At 36.6% G+C, this 22,197-nt stretch overlaps 1 protein-coding gene across 2 annotated transcripts in view; it reads right to left on the reverse strand.

The window, feature by feature from the left end:
* The window catches only part of LOC127413577 (vinculin-like), an 82,776-nt gene extending 66,509 nt beyond the window's left edge, over window positions 1–16,267 (reverse strand). For both annotated transcript variants that reach the window (XM_051650829.1, XM_051650828.1), the window contains exon 1: window positions 16,008–16,267. In XM_051650829.1, the coding sequence (XP_051506789.1) occupies window positions 16,008–16,175 (168 nt within the window). In that variant the 5' untranslated portion in view covers window positions 16,176–16,267. The remainder of the gene's footprint in view (window positions 1–16,007) is intronic.
* Window positions 16,268–22,197: the final 5,930 nt, after the last annotated feature.

Raw genomic sequence — 22,197 nt, forward strand, 5'->3', positions numbered from 1 at the left:
TCAATTTCTTCCACGCCAGACACAGTAAAACATTTCTTTATGGACCTCACTTTGTTCACAGGGGCATTGTCATGCTGGAACAGAAAAGGGCTATCCCCAAACAGTTGCCACAAATTTGGAAGCACACAAAGCACAAGCCATAACATAAAGAAACATTCAGATTTTTCTTTACTGGATTTAATGGAGTAACCAAATTCGTTAATTAGAAGGGGGTGTCCACAAACTTTTGGCCATATAGTATGTGTATATATATTTATCATGGCTAAATAAATACTTGACATCATAAAATGTTTGAGAAACACATGCATCAGTCCAAACACAACAGCCAGCATTATCTGCAGTTCATCTGAAATGAAGTGCATTTCTGATGTCTTCTCTTAGCCAACATCCACTTCAGAATTGAATAACTTGAGAAACAATGAAGTTAAAGGCTTCAAAGTTTGGATGATGCAGATTCACTGGCTTTTTTCCAGCATGTCAGTTTGCACAGGATTATAACCAGGGGTTATTTTTACCTGTCGTTTTGTAGAAGGTAAAATAGTCTACACTATAATCTTTATTGGCACGTGAACGTACAGTCCGTAAAAATTACTGGCATGACCAGTTTGCACAGGATTAAATTCAGGGAGAAACTCTGGTAATTATTACCTTTAAATTGCCATATAAAACTTAGATCCAGCATCTATGATCCTCACAGGAACAGCAGAATATAAAGTAGGTTGAAATGGTCAGTCCTAGTTAGCCTTTATCCAATCTTCCATGGACAATTCGGGAAATAACAGCATACTGATGAGTTACAGATAATTGGCTAACCTAATTTACAAAACCAGTATTAAAGGTGCTATATGTAATATTTTTACTGTACTAAATCATAAAATGACCATAATATGTCATTAGAGAATTAGGAAACAGGCTAAGTTGAAATACTGGCTTCTCTGATAACAATGCTACAGCCAGTATATTCTACTTTGAAGTTTCCATTCCGGGCCGGAATTTCTGTTTATGTTTTGGCCTGTGTGATCCCGCCCACTGCCCACTCACCAATAGTATTTCGACACCGTCGGGTTGCCAGATTTTAAAAAGTTTGCAGGCAAACAACACTGCGTGCTGCAGCCATGGAAGCCAGCAAACGAACTGGATCAGAGATAACAGATTCCACCCGACCTAAAAAACCTCGCCATCTGTCTAAAAACCACCATGACCAGAGGCGTAGTAAAACAAGGATAAATATGGGAGATGCCTTTGGAAGATGGAGACAGCTTAAAGCCCAGAAATCCTTTAAAACGGATGCTGAGTTGGCTAATTTGCGTGTCAACATTCTGGCAACCCGCATGAGCTTAGAGTCTGGGGCGGGGCAGACAACTCTCCAATATTTTGAATTTGGACTGCAGTAAACATTCTCAAACTTAATTTTTCGAATGCATAATGCATTTTTAAAAAGTGGAAAAAAAAAAACCTGTTAGTTTTATATTTAGCAATCAAATAATTGCTAAATAAAAAGATACGTTGTTTTTTTGTTTTCCGTTCTTTTATTTCAAAACGGGTATGGAATGAACAGAAGATACATGGATTACACATGATAATACTGCCAGTCAGCTCGTCCAGCAGGTGAACTGAAATCGTTTGTGAAGTGACTCAAATGTTTTCTTTCTTGTTGAGCAAATCAGCAACATCTTCATCACTGCTGCAGCTTATAGGGAAATCAGTTTTCTTTTTTCGATCTGCTTGTCAAGTACCTCTTCTTCTCATCCATCATAGGCAGAGGGCAGACCGGCTCAAAGGTGCGCTGAGCCACCTACCGTATCGGGGTAAAATTGCTTGTCGATTAGCGCCACCTATTGTAAAGGAGTGAATGTGCTAACGGCTTTCTATGGGAAAGGCCTTTCTCCTCTCATTATCATGTTGCGTTTGGTGTGAAAAGGCCTTTAGGATCAGAAGACCACGGTTCAAGTCCAGCCTTGAACTCAAGCTGACATGTGACATTACAGACTCATAGAAGCAGCATGAAATGATGTGGTTGCTTCAGAAAATTTGCTTTTTTATTTCACTTCTGCATTTTAAAACACTAATGGTTAAGTTTAGGCATTGATTTGGTAAGGATGTCTTTTTTAAACATCTCATATACATTTTAAAACACTATTAGTTAGGTTCAGGCAAACATTTTTGATTAGGGTGGTATGTTTTAAAGAAAAAATAATCTAAAATTCAAAAACGGCATCTGAAAACGACTCCATTTTACTTGCTTTTGGTGCCCCCAGCAGGACATTTCACTGAGAACCTGCAGCCAAATGTGATGTACAGCACATACATTTTGAATTGCAAAAATATTGTCATGTTCACATAAATTTCATGAGACCAGGCTGGATGCAAATGTCTACTACAGTGTGACATCACAATGTGGAGGATGTAGAGAACAAGTTTTTTTGGCAGCTTGGCTTCAACAAATGCTCTTTTTGCAGTGAGAAGAATGTTTTGAGTTCTGAAATTTACAGTATATTTTTTATAGTACAGTTACCTTTCATATATCAAAAGATCAAGGAAAATTAGATTCCTTATGTCATGACCCCTTTAAGAGTCTGCCACTGAAAAACCTATACTGGTTTACCTTCATTTATTGAAGGGGATGTCTATAGTGGTTACAGCGATTCAAAACATATTTTAAAATGCACAATTTTAATATAATTCTCTATTTTGTAGCCTTGTGCTCTATCTTTCCATGGACATCAGGAATGTCCTACAGTGTCCTTTTGAGTCCACTAATGCAGGGATAGCAGCATAACAGAGAGAAGTTTGTTATCTCTGCACAGCACATGGCCACTTTCCACCAGCTCTTTTTTCCAATCATGCAATTACAGAAGGGAAGTCACATCTATTTCTTTATCCTAAATCTTTCAATCATATTGGAAGAAGACTTTCAAGCCCCCATAAAGCTTTATATCTATAAGCAATATACTGTAGAATATTGTACAGATTGGACCAAGCAATACCCTTGGATATAGTGGGGTCCAAAAGTCTCCGACCACATTCAAAATCTGGGATTCAAAATCTAATTAAACCTGGAGATAAAGAACTAGGATTTAAAAAAAATGAATAAACCAGAGAAAAGTTATGGCATAAAATGCAATATTCAAAATTCTGCACTATATCTAGGTCACTAATCAAATAAGCTAATTTGCGGAAATGGCCAAGTTAATTCCCTTGTTTAAAAGGCCAGATTTCATTGCTTCCACTGAAGCACAAACAATGTATTTTGGAAGCAAAAGAGGACATAAAAAATACAGAGAAATTCTGAAATTCATGTTAATTCTTCAATTCAACTTTTTTTTTACTCAGTTATGCTATCCATCATGGGCACTCACAACCCACAATTCTTTGCTTCAACAGAAATGTCTAAAAAAAATGATGCCAATTTGCCCGTAAATATGATGTTCAAATGCAAGGAATGTTAATTCCCAAGTTGAAGTACCTCAATAGATGAGTGCAGAGTATATAATATGTATAATTATATTAATATATAATTAAAATAAAGTATTAGACTAAAAGTACAACTGTAAAATCTATTTTCTTTTCTCTTTGCATCATTATGTACCTAAAATGTACCTCATACATTCCCTTCCAGAGGGTCTTTGTTCCCTTCTCACTCAAAGCGCTTGTTGGCATGCTGTCATAGCAACCATGATACGTTCCTTTTCCGTTTGTCCTAGGAAGGCCGTCTCGTTTAAACGAGACTTGTTTAAAGGAGGACACTCGGTATACTGCAGCCTTCAAAGGACGCATCCTACCTAACATGCAGCCTTCCAAACGAGACACAGCCATCATTAGATAAACAGGTCGAACAGACATAAGTACTACATAATAGAGAGCATTGATTCACAGCTGATGACTTGCTAAGAACCATTGATTGCATTGGCATGTGCATAGCATGCAGTTATATTTGGATGATGCACTTTTGCAGTGCAGTTTTGACCACACTCTTTCATTGGCCTCAAATGGATGAAGGCGACTCCTAAATCAGGCTAACTGGGTTAAATGCTGGGCTAAAGTGGGACCAGAGATCAGAGACATTTTAACCATAACCCAGTGGGGGATGTTGAAGAGGACCATGCACATATGCACACACATGCATCACACACGTAGCTCTGTCAGTGAGTAAGTGAGTGGAGGTGGACAACAGCCAATCACAAACATCAGCCCAGTGCTGTGTGCTTTCAGCTGACTGAGGGAAGAATGCTGCATGGCTTGTTTGGCAGATGTATTCAAAAGATTAAAAAAAAAAGCCCCAGTGAGGTCATTTCATTGCAATTCCAGATAATCATCATGTAGCCTACCTTTCCAAACAAAAACAACCATCCCTGGCTAGCACCCATGCAGTAATAATGCCATTTGGTCAGGCATATTCTGTTTTGTACTTTCTTCTTTATTTTTACCATATCCAAAGCTTATTAACTTCCTTTGGCAGCTGATATATCCAAATGGAGCTGTTATATTCAAATGCACTACAAGGAGAGTCACTCTTCTCAGAGGGGCCTCCACCTCACACTTCTCCTAAAATACTGAACCTGCAACCACATTCCACATGGTTATTCTTAGCCCAGTGTCCGGGGTCTATAAGGCTGTCTGAGGGGCAAGAAGCAATCGTGGTAAATTAGGATCCACTGATACCTTAGCTAAGTACCAGCGAGTATTAAAAACAATTGAACATGAAAGAAGTATGGATTTATAACAGCACAGTACTGAATCATTCTTGCAATTGGTTCCTGCACCAACACTCAAATGTAACCTTCAGAAAAGGAAAATTCATTCATAATAAAGCAATAGTGCCACGGTGCTTTCTGACCACTTCTGATTTAATGTTTATAACTTTCACAGAAACAAGTGACTTTTCTGAAAAATAAAAATCAATCAGAAACATGATAAACATATTGTAGGCTACTGTTCACTGCTTTACAAAAAAAAAAAAAAAAAAAAAAATTAAATAAATAAAAAAATGAGAAACCCATTTTGGAACAGTTCATATATATTTGTTAAGTTATGGGCATGTGCAGTCTTATCATTAGTCTACTAATTGAAAATTCCAATTTTTAATTAACTTCCGACATCAAAACAAATTCTTGTATGGATAGCCATACATAATAGCAATACATTCCAAAACAATATACAGTACAGTACTGCATATGTGCTGAAGAGTGGCTCCCCTTATTATGGTGAAAACAATTATATAATCTCTTGACAATAGCTGTCAGTCTGATTAGTGCCCAACTGATATATTGGTAAGTTGCTAACTAGTTTGTGAAATACACACTGGAAAGTTAATAAACAATGACCCCATCATTTTCCCTTTTCAGTATAACTAATATAACATTAACCCTGTCCCTGACAACCATGTCACTCATGTTTATCACATCTGTTTGCTATGTTAGCCAGCTATAGTTTGTCAGTGCAGTCAGTAACATAGCAGATTGAAAGGTAAACATCAGAGCATCTTTTTGCAGCTCAGCAGACAACAGTGCACTGGTGGATTGTGTCTGTTGAGTGTTGATTTCATGCTATGTTGTTGCCTAGTTGGTGAGACGCAATGCTGGAAAGCAAATAAACAACGTCCATCTTTTACTCTCCGTGACAATGAGCTTATAGCTAACTAGCTAACAATGTAGCTACTTTCATTGCTTGTCAGCTGAGTGGAAGCTTATGTGTAAACATGTATTCACCAAACTGTTTTGCTTAGGATTCACAGTTTGGTACCCCCTTCAACCGAACAATTCCAGTCATTGCACTTATAAAATGTAACATTTAAAAGTCTGGTTTTCCACCATTGAAAGTTCCCCTGAACTTGTATAGCAGAATACAATGTAACACCGTTTGACTCGGCAGGTGTAAATGCTTCTTGTTTTACAACCTGCCCCTAATTGACTGGCAGTATAGTCAGCATTTGATTAATACTAAGCAGTACTGATGTTTATTTAGCTATTTATTTTATTTTTATTTATTCTTTATTTAAATGGTTAGCAATTAACTTACTAAACAATACTGATATTTATTTAGCAATTTATTTTATTTGTATTTATTCTTTATTTTAATGGTCAGCAACTGACTGGTACTGAACATACAGTACTGATTTTTATTTAGCTATTTATTATATTTGTATTTATTCTTTATTTTAATGGTCAGCAACTGACTGGTACTGAACATACAGTACTGATTTTTATTTAGCTATTTATTATATTTTTATTTATTCTTTATTTTAATGGTCAGCATTTGACTGATACTAAACATACAGTACTGATTTTTATTTTGCTATTTATTTTATTAGAATTTATTCTTTATTTTAATGGTCAGCATTTGACTGATACTAAACAGTACTGATGTTTATTTAACTAATTATTGTATTTTTATTTATTCTTTATTTAAATGGTCAGCAACTGACTGATACTAAACATACAGTACTGATGTTTCTTTAGCTATTTATTGTATTTTTATTTATTCTTTATTTTAAAGGTCAGCATTTGACTGATACTAAACACAGTACTGATTTTTATTTAGCTATTTATTGTATTTATATTTATTCTTTATTTAAATGGTCAGCAACTGACTGGTACTGAACATACAGTACTGATATTTTTTTAAGCTATGTATTGTATTTTTATTTATTCTTTATTTTCTCAGTGTTCATTTCTAGAATTTGTTGACAATGTATAATAATAATGTCAAATATCCTTTGATAAAAATATTTAAGAAAACAATCTTCTGAGTACCTCTGTATAGTCATATCGGTGCAGAATCCACATAGAAAAGGTCTGTTTTCATTCCAGCTAAAAAATTAACTATATCGGCCACCATATCTGTAATCGGTTGATTTTCCCCCTCTAAAATTGATATAGGTCTCAAAAATCCCATATCGATCAGGCTCTAAGTCTGATGCACACTCGAAATTACAAGCACACAGTAAATAAGCATAAACCAGTGCCACTTTGGGATGAGATGTGTTAAAGACTGAAAGTAATTTCAAAGACTGAAATAAAATTGACTCAAGACTATGGATCTTATTCGCAACCATTCAGTGGCACTTCAACATTGGCGAAACATACAGCGAGCCCACAGTAGTCCGATTCCTCAATGAATGACTCTGAGCCGGTTCTTTTGAATCTACACCACAAAACATACAGCTCTTCCTCCAGAACGAGTGACCCTTAGTTGGTTCTTTATAATGAACCAAAAACTTACCTGGCGTTCCAAACGGGATAAATCACACTCCAAAGGGCACTTTGAAGGGAGAACAGTCATGATAGTCATGCTGCAATATTGCTTCATACTTAATTTCCAATAAAACTGAGCTAAAAAGTGAATTCCGAATGACCCTTATTTTTGGGCCCCACACCTTTTAGCCCTCTAAAGCTCTCACAGTGGATGACAAAGTCTTCAAAGGGAATAGGGCATAGAGATGATCACTTCTGAATGCGACTCAGAATGAACCAGAATTGTTACTGTATGTGTAAGCTCGGGAGACTTAAATCAGATTAATTACAGAACTGTTGCTCATATTATAATTTGTAGTTAAAGATATATTATGTATTTTGTTGTAATTAGTAGTATTTTGTTAAAATTAATCAATAAAATATCTTAAATATAAAAGTCTGTGTAAACACAACATTTGCTGAATCTGTTCAGTATATAATATGAAAAATATGAAATTAATATCATAATTTGATAGAGGTGTTGATGGCAGTAAATCCAATAAGAATTGCATTTATTTCCAAATATTTATTTTAAAGTACAAAAAGAAGATTTAATGGAACTGTTAAAGGGATAGTTCAACCAAAAAATAAAATTCTCTCATCATTTACTCACCCTCATGCCATTCCAGATGTGTATGACTTTCTTTCTTCTGCAAAACACAAATGAAGATCTTTAGAAAAATATCTCAGCTCTGTTGGTCCATACAATGCAACTGAATGGTGATCAGACCTTTGTAGCTCCAAAAATCTCATAAAGGAAACATAAAAGTAATCCATATGACTCCAGTCGTTAAATCCTTATCTTCAGAAGCGATACGATAGGTGTGGGTGAGAAGCAGAACAATATTTAAGTCCTTTTTTCACTCTAAATCTCCACTTTAACTTTCATATTCAGTGAAACTAAACAGGCTCAACATGTAACTTTCGGATGTAAATGTGAAAGTGAAAGTGGAGATTTAGAGTAAAAAAAAGGACTTAAATTTGGATCTGTTTCTCACTCACACCTATCATATCACTTCTGAAGATATGGATTTAACCACTGGAGACTTATGGATTACTTCTGTTTCCTTTATGTGATTTTTGGAGATACAAAGGTCTGATCACCATTCACTTGAATTATATATACCTACTGAGCTGAGATATTCTTCCAAAAATCTTTGTTTGTGTTCTGCTGAAGAAAGAAAGTCATACACATCTAGGATGGCATGAGGGTGAGTACATGATAAGAGAATTTTCATTTTTGGGTGAACAAACCCTTTTAGGAACTGGAACCGTTAAATTCCTTACAATTCCCATCCCTAATCAAGTAAAATAATAAGCATCTACCAAATGAAAAAATGCAAATGGCACTTGTATATAAATTATGTTGTCACATTATAGTGCCTAGTTTAGAGACATTCATTCACATCAAGCCTCATTGTGGCTTGTGACCTGTTCAATCACATGACTCGAGCAATTGATGGCATGTTTGTTTATGACACTGGCTCATTAAAGACTAACCTGAAATTTTAAAGTTGACATGACTCTCATTCCTCTGGTGCATTTGGGTGTTAGGTTAGCGATGGGCACATACACACAGCATTTATTTGTTGTGAGTGGGCAGAAGGGAATTTCTGAGAAAGTGATGGGCACCTGTGGTAAGATTCCTCTCTCAGCTGAAAGCAGAGTGGGTACGACTGCATTCTCCCTACATGGTGGCTGTTTATATAACAAGCTTCTACTCTGTCACAGTACTCTCATCTCTCGGCTGTTTACGCTACCTCTCAGAAGAATGTTCAGTTGAATCCTATAACCTCCTCAAAGACTCGCAACTCATTTAAAAGGAAACTCTGCAGAAACTGGCACTACACAAAAGGTTCCTGTTCAGAAAAGGCAGTTTAAAGGGACAGTTCACCTAAAACCAAATATTCTATCATCAATTACTCACCCTAATGTCAATCCAAACCCATCTGACTTTTTTTCTGTGGAACACAAAAGGTAGAACGTTAGCCTTAGGGCATTTTCAGACCTGTACCTCGTTTGATTTGTTCTAAAACAGGAGCTAAAATTTTAACAATATTGCATATTCTGCTTGGATTGGCTCGCATTCACAAGGCAACAATTCAAAACGGACAAAAACATTGTCAGTAAAAGTCAAATGTGTGTAAACTGTCCACTCATTGGTCAGAATTTTTGTTCGCTGTTCTGGGATTTAGCTCATCCATTGATATACAGGTTAAAATCATATACCACTAAAAATTTGTGAACCGTTAGTAATTTTTCGAGCATGTTTATGTCACGCTTATGCTAAGCGACGTTGCATGGTACAGAATACGCGTTCCAGTCAGAGGTTACATTGCAAATACACATCATCTGTCAGTCGGATGGATATGAGTTGTAAAATTTCCATCATGGTTATTTTTATTCGTCATTAGTTTAGCTTTTGCATTCTGCACTGAAAAGTGCCTGTTCTCATGGAGTTCTCTCCCTCTCACACCCACACATACAAACAGCAGAGTGAAGCCACGTGAAAATTTGTCAAAAAGTTGCTGATGCCATCCTACACCTGTGTCCTGCCGCTATCCGAAAGAGAGAAGCAATTTTGTACTAAAATTACCGTACCTCTGGAATTATATACTACTCTTACAAACTTTTAAATGTGTAATTATATCTAGGCTATACACTATAATCTATGTCTATATCCTATGTCTGTTTGATGATGAATTACAGTGACGAGCTGACCTACAGATGTCTTCTCCAAAGATCCATCAGGTATGTTCATGGTTTTTATAGGAATGTTGTTTGGTTCGTTGGTCAGTTGGGTCGAATTGCATTCTCAACACAAGCTAACTGCTCCAGGGTTCGTTTGCAATTGGTCCGAGACCACTGATTGTTTTGGAGCAGATCAGAGTGCAATTGCCATGTTCACCTATGCCTAAACATACCGAAGCAAGGGAGCAAATGCACCAGGTTCAGAAACAAATGCTCCAAACGTGCCAGGTATGAAAATGCCCTTAGTCACTGTACACTTTCATTGCATCTCTTTTTCCATATAATGTGAAATGAGGCTGTCAATCTGCCAGAGGAAAGAAAGTCATATGGGTTTGGAACAACATCTGGATGTGTAAATGATGACACGATTTTTCAATCCATTTTTGGGTGAACTTTCTCTTGAAAAACACACTTATGGCATTTTGTTGTAGATGAACAAAGAATATGAGTAACAGAAAGACAAGATAAAGAGGCAGTGATACATCGATTGTGTATTTTTGATGCATAATTAATGCAGAGTGCTTATAGCAGTTGTAGCCCTGCTAAAAGGCTGTTTGATCTAAGGTTGTGTGCATTAGTGCTGTGATAATGGATTCTGAGAGAGCAGTCCAGGTCAGCACCTGCTCCCGCATGAGTCAATTGGGGCCACTGTCAGATACAACACACTCTCAAGGCGAAATCGTCAGGATTCGTATGACTTTTCTAAATTTGGCTAATTCGTATGATATCGTGCAACTGCATTCATTTGAATTCTTATGACTTTCACTACAGCCAGTGGCATCACTGGACATCGTTTCCATCTAATACATGAAAATTACTTGCTTCTGTCACACACAACAGGTTCCTATCATGTTTACACACTCTACTGATGGGTTAAGTTTAGATAAGGGGTTTGGGTAAGGGCATAATATTAATAAGCATGTCCTTAACTCCTTGTGCGCGGAACTCGCGCTTACTTCTGCATTACACATCTGGGAATTTGCATGCGATGAAGTCGTACAAGTTTATGCGAACAACATCGTGCGAGACCATACGAAACAGTCAACTCGTAAATTATGTACGAATTTTCATGAGATCGGGTTGGTCAGATATCATTAAGTACAATTCAGACAATTTCAGCAAACAGGCCTGAAGAGTCCAGCTTACTAACTTACAACACATTTCATGTGCAATTGGAATGTTGTAGGACCTCACTTCCACAGACCAACTGCCTGGTACTCCTGTTGAGTTTGTTTAGAAGTGATGTCATTCAAATGTCTGTTTAAAAGTTGTAGAGAACGGTTGACACTTTAGCAAAACATTTTGCAGTCCATTCTGTGGTGTTACTATGAATTATTTGAAAGTGGTCAAACATATTTTGTGAGAAAAATGAGTGTGAAAAGCACAAATAATATTTCCAAAGATATTCAAAATGAAAAGCATTATGCTTGATGTTCACTGTCTGCCACACTATTCAAGATACCATGAAATGGCTTGATGAGCACAGTTTTCCTTCCTGTGTTGATGTATTCCCTATTGAAACAGGAAAATTTGGCAGAACCTATAAAAGGCCTCATCCTTTTTTTAAGAAAATAGCAAAAAGGCTTTAGTTAAATTATAGTAATAAACCAATATTTGCTTCTTGCTAGTCGTTTACAGGTGGTAAGTATTTGGGGGTGGGACATTCTCATTCTAGAGAGAATTTGATTAGACAAAAATCTGTATATTGCAGGATGAGTCATCAAATGGACCAATATATTGGTCCATTGCTTAGAAGCTAATAAATATGGAATATAAGCCACAAAACCCAAATTTTTGATTCATTGTGTTTTACAGGTAAAATCACAGACATCTGTCACATCTCTGTTTAGAGTACCATCTAACTGTAATTCGTGGAAAACAATCTGAAACATTAATTCAGGACAGGGAACCCTCCAGAATGTATTTGCTGTAGTCAGGGCTGGATTTATTTTGTAATGACTTTACAGTGGAGACTTGCTTTAAAAGGAATATGCCTGTTTAAAGTGCTTGAGAGATTATTGGAGCTAGGGTATCTGAACTGCAAACAAATTTTTGCTTATGTCATCAGTGTGGGTCTTACAATGATTTAGTCGAAGTTCTATGTGAATGACTGGGATTAACTTCAGTTTAATACCTTTTAAAGGGCATCACCTCTTCATACACAATGGTTTTATTTCTGAGGGAGTTTTCTTTGCAAGTAGTGACTACGGATGAAAACATTACCCTGATGTACTGGAGTCTGGCTTCGAATTTAAGGGCAACTAGGTCACTTTAATCCAGCCTGGTCTCATGAACATTACGTGACCATGGCAACATTTTGCAAAACGAAATTACGTGCCTTTTTACACATTTTGCTGCAGTTTCACAGTGAAATGTCCAGCCGGGGGCGCCAAAAGCGAGTGCAATGGTGTTGTAATCAGAAAAGGTTTTTAAGGTGGATATTAGATGGAAGTTTTAATGAGTAAAACATACCTGTCTAACCTTAAATTTTACCCTGAACCTAACCAATAGTGTGTTAAATCAAATGAGAGGTAAACAAAACAGACATCCTTAAACTAAAACAATGGCTAAACCTAACCGTGTCCAAAAACAAGATGAAAAATGAAAAGCACATTTTCTGAAGCAACCGCATCATCTCGTGTCGCTTCTATGACACTCTCAGCTGCCAGCTTGCAACTCTCATGTCAGCTTGCGTGCTTGACATCTCGTACCCGGTACTTCAGATTCCAAAATCCAACAATCAGGAGAGCGACTGCGGAAGCTAATCACATTCACATAAGTGTGTAAATGTAGGTGAGTCTGTAATAAAAGTATTAAAATGTATTGTTTTTCAAATTATGTGTTGAAGTAAAAGTGTTTTGATATAATAACATAGCAGAATGTGAGAAACAGTGTGAAAAATAAGTGTTTATAAAGTCATAATCTGCCTTTGTAGTCATGATAGGTGTGAAAGTAAATGAAACGCACAGTTGTTGTAGCTCCTCTATTGTTAATTTCACCAGGAAACTGTGACGATACTTAGAACTCGGCACGTAAAAGTCAGTTTGTAAAAATACAGTTTTAGTGATGTTCATTCTATGAGACTGGATTGCAGCAATCACTACATTCTTGTGGTTTAAAGTGATGCATAACATTTTCATGTAATAGATGCTAGCAACAGCAGCAGTTCAGATATAGTTTTGCACTACTGACTGAAAGTCAATCTGAGAGCTTGGCCATGGATGACATAAACACAAATGTATTTACAAATGTACTGGGAGGATATGGCAAGGGATACAGTGGAAGTGAGCCAATCTATGCGACACTCGATTCTGACCAGTTGCACACAGACTTGGCAGAAAAAACAGACAGACAGTCAGACATGAAGACTCTGCTCAGTGCCAGACCCCTGCTGTCAGGAGGTTTCTCTTCTCAATAAGTTCCATAAACAGCATTCACAGAAGAGAGAAAATGAACTGAGAAATCCTCAGCATAGATCTATGGTTCTAGTTTGCTGTTCCTCACAGGCATCATTCTGTTCCTTCCACAAGGGTCATAACCACAATAGACATTTAGAGGGACATGTCCAGATGAAGATATACATAAAGACACTGAAAATGGTTCAAGGGACAAATCAGCCCAAGTTATAGACCAAAACAAAGTATGACTGATTTTGTATCTTCATAAGTTGTATCTATCTACTCCACATCTAATATTCTGCAAAGCTTAAACTAATGAAACTTATAATTATTTGCTTTATCTTAACCCTTAAAAGGTTTTCGTATCCTGGGGGATACAAACATTTAAGTGTCTGGGGAGAGGAGCAATGAGTTAGTTGGTCAAATTTTTGTAAAAAATATTGAAAAGGGGTTCCTGCAAGTGCTCACAATTAACTCAACTCACAAACTTTATCTAAAAGTAAAAAGACAGCATTTTATGAGAGGTCAGCTGACCTTGAGGCAAACGCTCCTATATTTTCAATGTTATTTTCATGAATTCTGCACACTATAAATTAGAAAATAAAAGCACTATTTTAGAAAAAACATGGAAACATTATGTGGGCCCTCCTTTGTTGAAAAATTGCAATAAATTCATTTTCAGAGTTACCTTTATATGCTTGCCCCTTTTAGGGGCTGTACGTCATTAACAATAGGGCCACTATCTAATAACAATAATCTCTTTCCACAATCCCAGAGTGCCCAAGAAAATGTTGACAGTCTAACAGTCTTTAAGATACATCCCAGTTTTTGTAGAGAGAAGAGATATAAAGCCTCTTGACTCAGCCTTGATTTCAAGGCTTGGCTGATGTGTGAATGAGTGAATTCTACATGTAAATTAAATATAAATGTAAAATGAGGATAAACAGTAATGTACAAGTAATATTTATTTTGCACTATTCCAGGATTACACTGGAAAACCCCATAAATTAAATTAACAAAAAATATATATGAAATGTGCCAAGACCAATACTGAAAAAAAAAAAAAAAAACATAATTGTCTCTCAATATGAGGAATGAAATTTTAACATGGAGGCATTACACTACCAGTTACAAAAGCTTTTAATACAAATGAAAGCATGCAATAACACTACATTTTCTGGTTCTTTGGTTAAATTATGCTTTAACAGATTGTTGTTGTCGCCTCTCTTTAAATTGTATGTCGAGATTGCCTTACTGTGAGCAGAGAAGAAAGAGAACATGCCAGCAAGATTCTGTCTGGTTGCTGTGGGTACACTGGAAAATAATGGTACAATAGCCTTGAAGTTTCTGGGATTGATGATTCTGTTTTTGATGTTTCCTGGAAACAACAAGGAAACTTAAAAGTGCTTTTCTAAACAGATGAGCTCCTTGTACGGAGAACACAGCCCACCTACAAAGACCGTACTGTACCCAACTCCACACTCACACTGTGAGTGTCATGTGGACAATCAATGCTTCCTACCAGTTCACATTTTCAATACGCTGTCTCCATCACGACAAAACATTTAGCTACCGTTTAAACTTCAGATACTGGCAAATATAGTTAAGTTTATAGCATGTTTTTAACTACAATGTCCTGCTACTCTTACAGGTGTCGTCAACTTACAATCATTCAACTTCGCTCATTGTCAGCTGTTGCATACAGCTGTTTACAACACACCTTTTTTTTAGATGAATACACATTATTTTGCCATGTGTGTGATATACATTTTAGCAGCAGGCTAAGTGCAAGTGCACTTTACCAGAGAATTCACTTTATAAGAATAAAAAGCAGAATTCCTCTGTTGTCGTCTCCCTTTCCAAACAGTGGCCGATCCTCCACATCTTACACTGCCCGACACTTCCCTGGCAGAGTCACCGAGGTACCACTTGCTCTGAAATAACCTCTGTCACCTCACTATTCCTTCATGAGCATATGGTCAACATCGAGTAGACTATGTCATTCAGCCAGAACCTGAGAAAGTGATACAGGTGCCCAGCAGAGCAAACACTGAACGCTCCCCTCGACATTAGTGAATGGTGGTGCTCATAACGTTCTAAATATGTTCTTTTTAGGTTTAATTTTTAACAACGAAACTGTTAGTTGGGTGTAATTCTAAAAACAAACAATTATGGTCAATTTACTTTGTTGGCATTTTCAATTCCTAAAAAAAAATAAATAAATAAATAAATACTTTTTTTTTTTTAAAAAACCACTAAACTTCTACATTGGCTATAGCCTACCTTTTTGACCACGACCCCGAAAATTACAGTACCATGATAAACCATAAGTGCTCGCCAAAATACCCTATTTACCACCGCTCTCATTATGCAAAATTAAAAAAAAAAAAATTAAAAAAAAAAAAAATGACTCAAATATCCTAAAAAAACTTTTTTAACTTTTTCAAAAATCACAAAAAATTTATTCTTTTATAGTATAGCTGTGTTAACTATGGTAAGAGAAAGTTTCCTTTAACAAAATAAAATGTGCCTTAATAAAGACAAAAAACACAATAGATGCACAGAATAAAACAACAAAACAACAGATGCTGTTCGGATGACAGGACGCATGGGACTGGACTCTCACCCGCACAAGGTTGCTGACAGCTGCTTGCACTGCCGCCACAGGGCTCGTGAGATCTGGTATCGCTTTCCCATCAACTTCGCCCTCCTCGTGCATGATAACCAAGTGGGATATCTGCTGAGCCACTGGCTCCAGGATACTCTCTATCGTCTTGGTATGGAAAACCGGCATCCTAAAATCTAAATATTCTCAACCCAAGTTAGAAAAAACGCACGTGCTCGCTCCAAGAAATGACTTGCGTTTCCTCTCCCCCCCACCCCACCGTTGTTACTTCCAAGGGCACCGCGAGCCAAACGCCTATTCCCAAGTCTATTCCACTCATGCAGAGAAATCCCTAACGCCTCTTCATCGGCCGACGCCTTCTGTGGAAAACCAAAGCAAGGCGCCCGGTGAGTGAGAGCGAAAGCACGAATTAAAAGAATCAGTGCTCGTCAACCAATCAGCGTAAAGGTTTTCACGCCTGCCTGAGGATGTGATTGGTGCACATTGACGCTGTATCCACTCTCCTCTGCCCCACCCTGCCTTGAGAAGAGCGCCAGAGCTTCCCTCACTACGTTATGCATTCAAAAGCCAAAAGCGTCGGACTGGAATGACCAAGTGAGGATTCCATGTATTATTTGTATATGACTAAACTATAGTCAATGGTGTGAGTTGAACGGCTAAGTAACTGATGGTCAGTGACAGGTCCGTCTATACTTTGCTATTCAGATTATCTGCTGATGTCTTCTTCATGTGGACATCTCTTCATGAAGGATTGCCGGATTTTTGACGACTGTTTGGATGATGTTGTGCAGCACTGATACAAGTTAGGTTCAGAAGTTCAGGTGTCTGCTTCACCTATCTCTAAAATATCCTAAAATAACTAATTATGTAACTACATAATTTCATAGGCAAATGGAAAAATTATATAGCCTACAATTTTCTTATTCATGTTAAAACGTATTATATTGTGTATAACCACTACTAGACAAAAAAATGCAATTGGACTCAAAATCCATTTGCTTAAAGGGATAGTTCACCCATAAATGAAATTTCTCTCATCATTTATTCACCCTCATGCCACTCTCAGCTCTGTTTGTCCATTCAATGCAAGTAAATGATGGCAAAATGTTGAAGTTCCAAAAAGCACACAACAGCAACATATAAGTAATTCACTGACTCCAGTGGTTAAATCCATGTCTTCTAAAGCGATATGATAGGTGTGGGTGAGAAACAGATCAATATGTCCTTTTTACTATAAATTGTCCTCCCTGCCCAGTAAGTGGCGATGTACACGAAGAATCGAATCGCTGAAAACAAAAGAAGAATGTGAAAGTGGAGATTTATAGTAAAATAAAAATATATTGATCTGTTTCTCACCCACACCTATTATATAGCTTCTGAAGACATGGGCTACGTTCACACAGTCAGTGTTTGGGAATGACAGCCGTATTTACTTAGAGGTGTGAGTCTTGAGTCTGTTCATATAACAGCGTAAAGTAGCAGTTCGAATGCTGTCTGTATGAACGAACAACCAAAGTCACAACGGTATTCTAACAGCTGTAACCATAGTGACAGTGACTAAAAGATGACGACATCCATAACACCGGCATGTCTTATCACAATTACTGCCGCGTTATTAAATAAATGAGTCCAGTTGAGGCATGAGTTCATCCATCATTCCATAATTAACCGACAGCGGGAGGGGCTTGGGTAGCTCAGTGAATATTGACTCTGACTACCACCCCTGGAGCCATGAGTTCGAATCCAGGGTGTGCTGATTGACTCCAGCCAGGTCTCCTAAGCAACCAAATTGGCCTGGTTGCTAGGGAGGGTAGAGTCACATGGGGTAACCTCCTCATGGTCGCGATTAGTGGTTCTCGCTCTCAATGTCGCGTGTGGTAAGTTGTGCATGGATCGTGGAGAGTAGCATGAGCCTCCACATGTGGAGTCTCCGCAGTGTCACGCACAACGAGCCACGTGATAAAATGTGCGGATTGACGGTCTCAGAAGCGGAGGCAACTGAGACTTGTCCTCCACCACCCGGACTGAGGTGAGTAACCGTGCCACAAATTGGGCATTCCAAATTGGGAGAAAAGGGGATAAAAAATTTAATTAAAAAAAAATTAACCGACAGCGGCTTTAATGTGTTTTAACCACTTGCAGAGCGCAGCTTTTGTGTCATGCGGCTTGTGCCCGTGAGCAGCCGGTGGAAGACAGCGGCTGAATCTTCAGATGACAAGCAGCTCATTTCTCCATCTCCGTGAGTTAACAAAACCCCACATGAAACACACGAGACACACGCATATACAGTGCAGCGTGTCTCTCACTGTACATGACGTAACTAACAACTAGTTTTCTAGTACAGTTTCGTTCACACAACACAGGTTTGCCGAGAATGCAGTTGTGAGACCTGAAAATTTGCGGGTGTCAGTTCGGTTATAGAATGCGTTTGTCACACCCATAAATAACCGAACTGTGTGTGAACGTAACCGTATTAAGCACTTAAAATAGGTCTGACAACCGTATTCTGCTGCTGTGTGAATGTGGCCATGGATTAAATGACAAGAGATGGATGGATTATTTTTTTGACCTTCAATGGACACCATTTACTTGCATTGAATGGACCAACAGAGCTAAGATATTCTTCTAAAAATCCTTGTTTGTGACTTCATTTTGTTTAATACATTAGACAAAGTGTTTAGAGACAAGAATCAACATTTGGTTGTAGAGAGACTGACTCCCCATATTGAGACATTCTGTTTGCAGACTGAAAGACAGGGCTTCATTTTGAATTCTGATGATGTAAAATCTGCCTGAAAATAATGTTTTCATGTTATCATCATGTATAATTCGCAGGTAAGGTCTTTAGACAAGCAAGACCCCATTGTAACTTTTCAGACACCATTCAGCACTAATATGGAAGAAAACACAAAGCAACTGTAAGGCTACCAAATAAGGAGAGATTTAAAATGGAGGAGCAGAGAAGTGCTTTGCTAAGAAGGTAAATTGTTTATTATGTAAGAAGCAGCTGCCATTGCACCTTTTATGTCCAGAATCACTTGGGGATACTGCTTGCGTATGTAGGACGTTGTCTGCAGTCTCTCAGTGTTCTCAGACTTAACAGAAGAACTCCTGCTTTGGTTGTGCTTTTCCACTCTTTTCGAAGTTGCCAAGTTTCAGACAGGGCTTTTATTATGCAAAATTATTTTAGTAGCCTCCTGAATATAATAATGCCAACACATTTGTTTAGAATGTACTGTTTAAAAACAGCTGACTGATAATTATGGTTACTGATGACAAATTGGAATTATTAATAGTCCTTTTAAATACCTAGATATGATTGTTGGAAATCATATTACTGTTACTGGTGTTAAAACTGTTTGTGTTCAAATTGAACAGTGCAGATCTGGGCCAATTATAGCCTAGACGAGTAATGCTGTGCTCAGCAACTTTATATCATCCAATGACCCAGTGTTATTATAGTTAATGAAAACTAAAACAAACTAAAATAATTTCGGTTAACTAAAATAAAAATTTAAATTATTGGAAAAAACTGAAACTAAACTAAAATACTTTTTCATAACTCCAAAACTAACTAAAATAAAATAAAAATGATCTCAAATTTGTTTGAGTTTTTGTTATACTAGGGTGAATATGGGCAAAGTGGGACACTTTTGGAAATTTTACATTTCTTGACCCTTTGAATTATGCGCTAAACAACACATAACGTAAGATTATACCTTTGAAGAAAGTTTAGGATGTCTTCTACCTTTGTCAAAAGCAAAAATGAAGAAATATTCAATACTGGGATGTAGAACCTTTGAAGACCCTCTTTTGACCAAATCACAGATTTTTTTAAGCAGTACTGGTAAAGTGGAACAGAGAAAAAATTATTCTAAAGAAAATATCTACATCTATTTGGAATACATTTTAATATTTTCATATATACTTTCAGATCATAACATTAAGTTAACTTCTGCTTTTTTTATAAGCTTAACTAGATTTCTGTCATTTTCTTTACCATTGTTTTCCCACCAGTGGTCATGAAATGAGCTTTGCCACACATCTCAAAATAAAATCATCAATTAAAAACCTCAAAAATATAAAGGGATAGTTGACCCTAAAATGAAAATTCTCTCATGATTTATTCACCTTCATGCCATTCCAGATGTATATGACTTTCTTTCTTCTGCTGAACACAAATAAAAGTTTTTAGCAGAATATTTCAGCTCTGTAGGTCCATACAATGCAAGTCAACAGGGTACAAAGCTCTGAAGCTCCAAAAAGCACATAAAGGCAGCATAAAAGTAATCCATAAGTGGGTTAATCAATGTCTTCTGAAGTGATCTAATCTGTTTTGGGTGAGAACAGACCAAAGTGTAACTCCTTTTTCACTGTACATGTACACAGGAACGATCATTATTTCAAGCTCAATTACACTTACTAGTAGAGTTCACAGAGTACTAGATGGCACTGGGAAATATAATCAAGCTTGAAATCATGATTGCCAAAGAAACATTTGATGTCAAGATTTACAGTAAAAAAAGGACTTAAATATTGATCTGTTTCTCACCCACACCTATCACATCTCTTCTGAAGACATGAATGAAACCACTGGAGACATATGGATTACTTTTATGCTGCCTTTATGTGCTTTTTGGAGCTTCAAAGTTTTGGCCCCTACTGACTTGCATTGTATGGACCAACAGAGCTGAAATAGTCTTCTAAAAAATCTTTATTTGTGTTCAGCAGAAGAGAGAAAGTCATACACATCTGGGATGGCATGAGTGTGAGTAAATGATGAGAGAATTTTCATTTTTGGGTGAACTATCCCTTTGATTTTTTACTCCCCAAAGATTAGTTTAGTAATGATTTGTAATAATTTAAGGAAAAACATATAGATACAGTGTGGATCAAGCTTAAATGTTCTTTGTCACATTACCCATATTCATCCTATATTATAACATTTGCAACATGTACAATCCACATTAAACATGAAAATACCACTAGATAGAGGTAACACAAGACTGCCCTGAGAATTTAAATTATATTAGACTTTTTAAATTACACCAGTAAACACTCAGATTTGGCAGCCATAAAAAAAAAAAAATACTAAAACTAAAATAAAAACTAACTAAACTGAAACTACAAAACACTAAGAAAACAAAAAGTAAACTAAATCTAACAGACAAACTGTGAAAAATAATGAAAACTAAACTAAATTGTTATGACAAACTAAATATAAAATAGGAATAAAAACTACATTAAAAATCCAAAACTATAATAACACTGCATGATTGACCTGCTGACTTGTCCATATTTGCTGCATTTGCACCCATTAGTCTTATATGATTGCACGGTTTTTTCTCTTACTCACACATAAACACACTTTATCTCTCATATACATTGAAACCTGGAAATAAACAGAAAGTTGTGACATTAAGCATCTTAATTCCTTAAAAAAATGTCAGATTTCCCAGCTTCCACTGAGTCACACAAGATGATCTTTGGAACATTCTCAAATCATGTTGGGATAATATGGATCAACAGGTTTTGCACAAACTTGTATAGCAAGTCGAATTTACTTTTATTCATTCGCAGGATATGAATTGTTGACATCAACAATTCAGTTTTCACTAATTAAAATTAGAATTCTTGATATAAAAAATGAAATTTTATCTAGTAAAAACCATAATTTTTGATATCAGTAATTGAATTTTCACTATTAACGTTTCACACCAATATGTCATTCACTCCTATTCAAAATGTAATTATTGATATAAAAAATTAGTTTCTTACTAGTTGAAAGTCCAATTTCACATATCAACAATTATTTTCTTACTAGTAAAAATATAATTTTTGATATCAAGAATGTAATTTCTACTAGCGGAAATGGCAATTTTTTATATCAACATTTGAATTCCAACTAGTAAAAATGCTAATTTTTTATATCAGATATTCCTTTTTACTAGTGACAGTTTTAATTTCTGATATCTGTAATTTAATTGTTACTAGTAAGAAAGTCTTTTTAGATATCATTAAAAAGACATTCTGATGACCATCGTTATGTTTGGAGGAAAAAGGGGTGAGGCTTGCAAGCCGAAGAACACCATCCCAGCCGTGAAGCATGGGAGTGGCAGCATCATGTTGTGGGGGTGCTTTGCTGCAGGAGGGACTGCTGCATTTCACAAAATAGTTTGCATCATGAGAA

This window comes from Myxocyprinus asiaticus, chromosome 23 (assembly GCF_019703515.2).
Source record: "Myxocyprinus asiaticus isolate MX2 ecotype Aquarium Trade chromosome 23, UBuf_Myxa_2, whole genome shotgun sequence".
Classification (NCBI taxonomy): Eukaryota; Metazoa; Chordata; class Actinopteri; order Cypriniformes; family Catostomidae; genus Myxocyprinus; species Myxocyprinus asiaticus.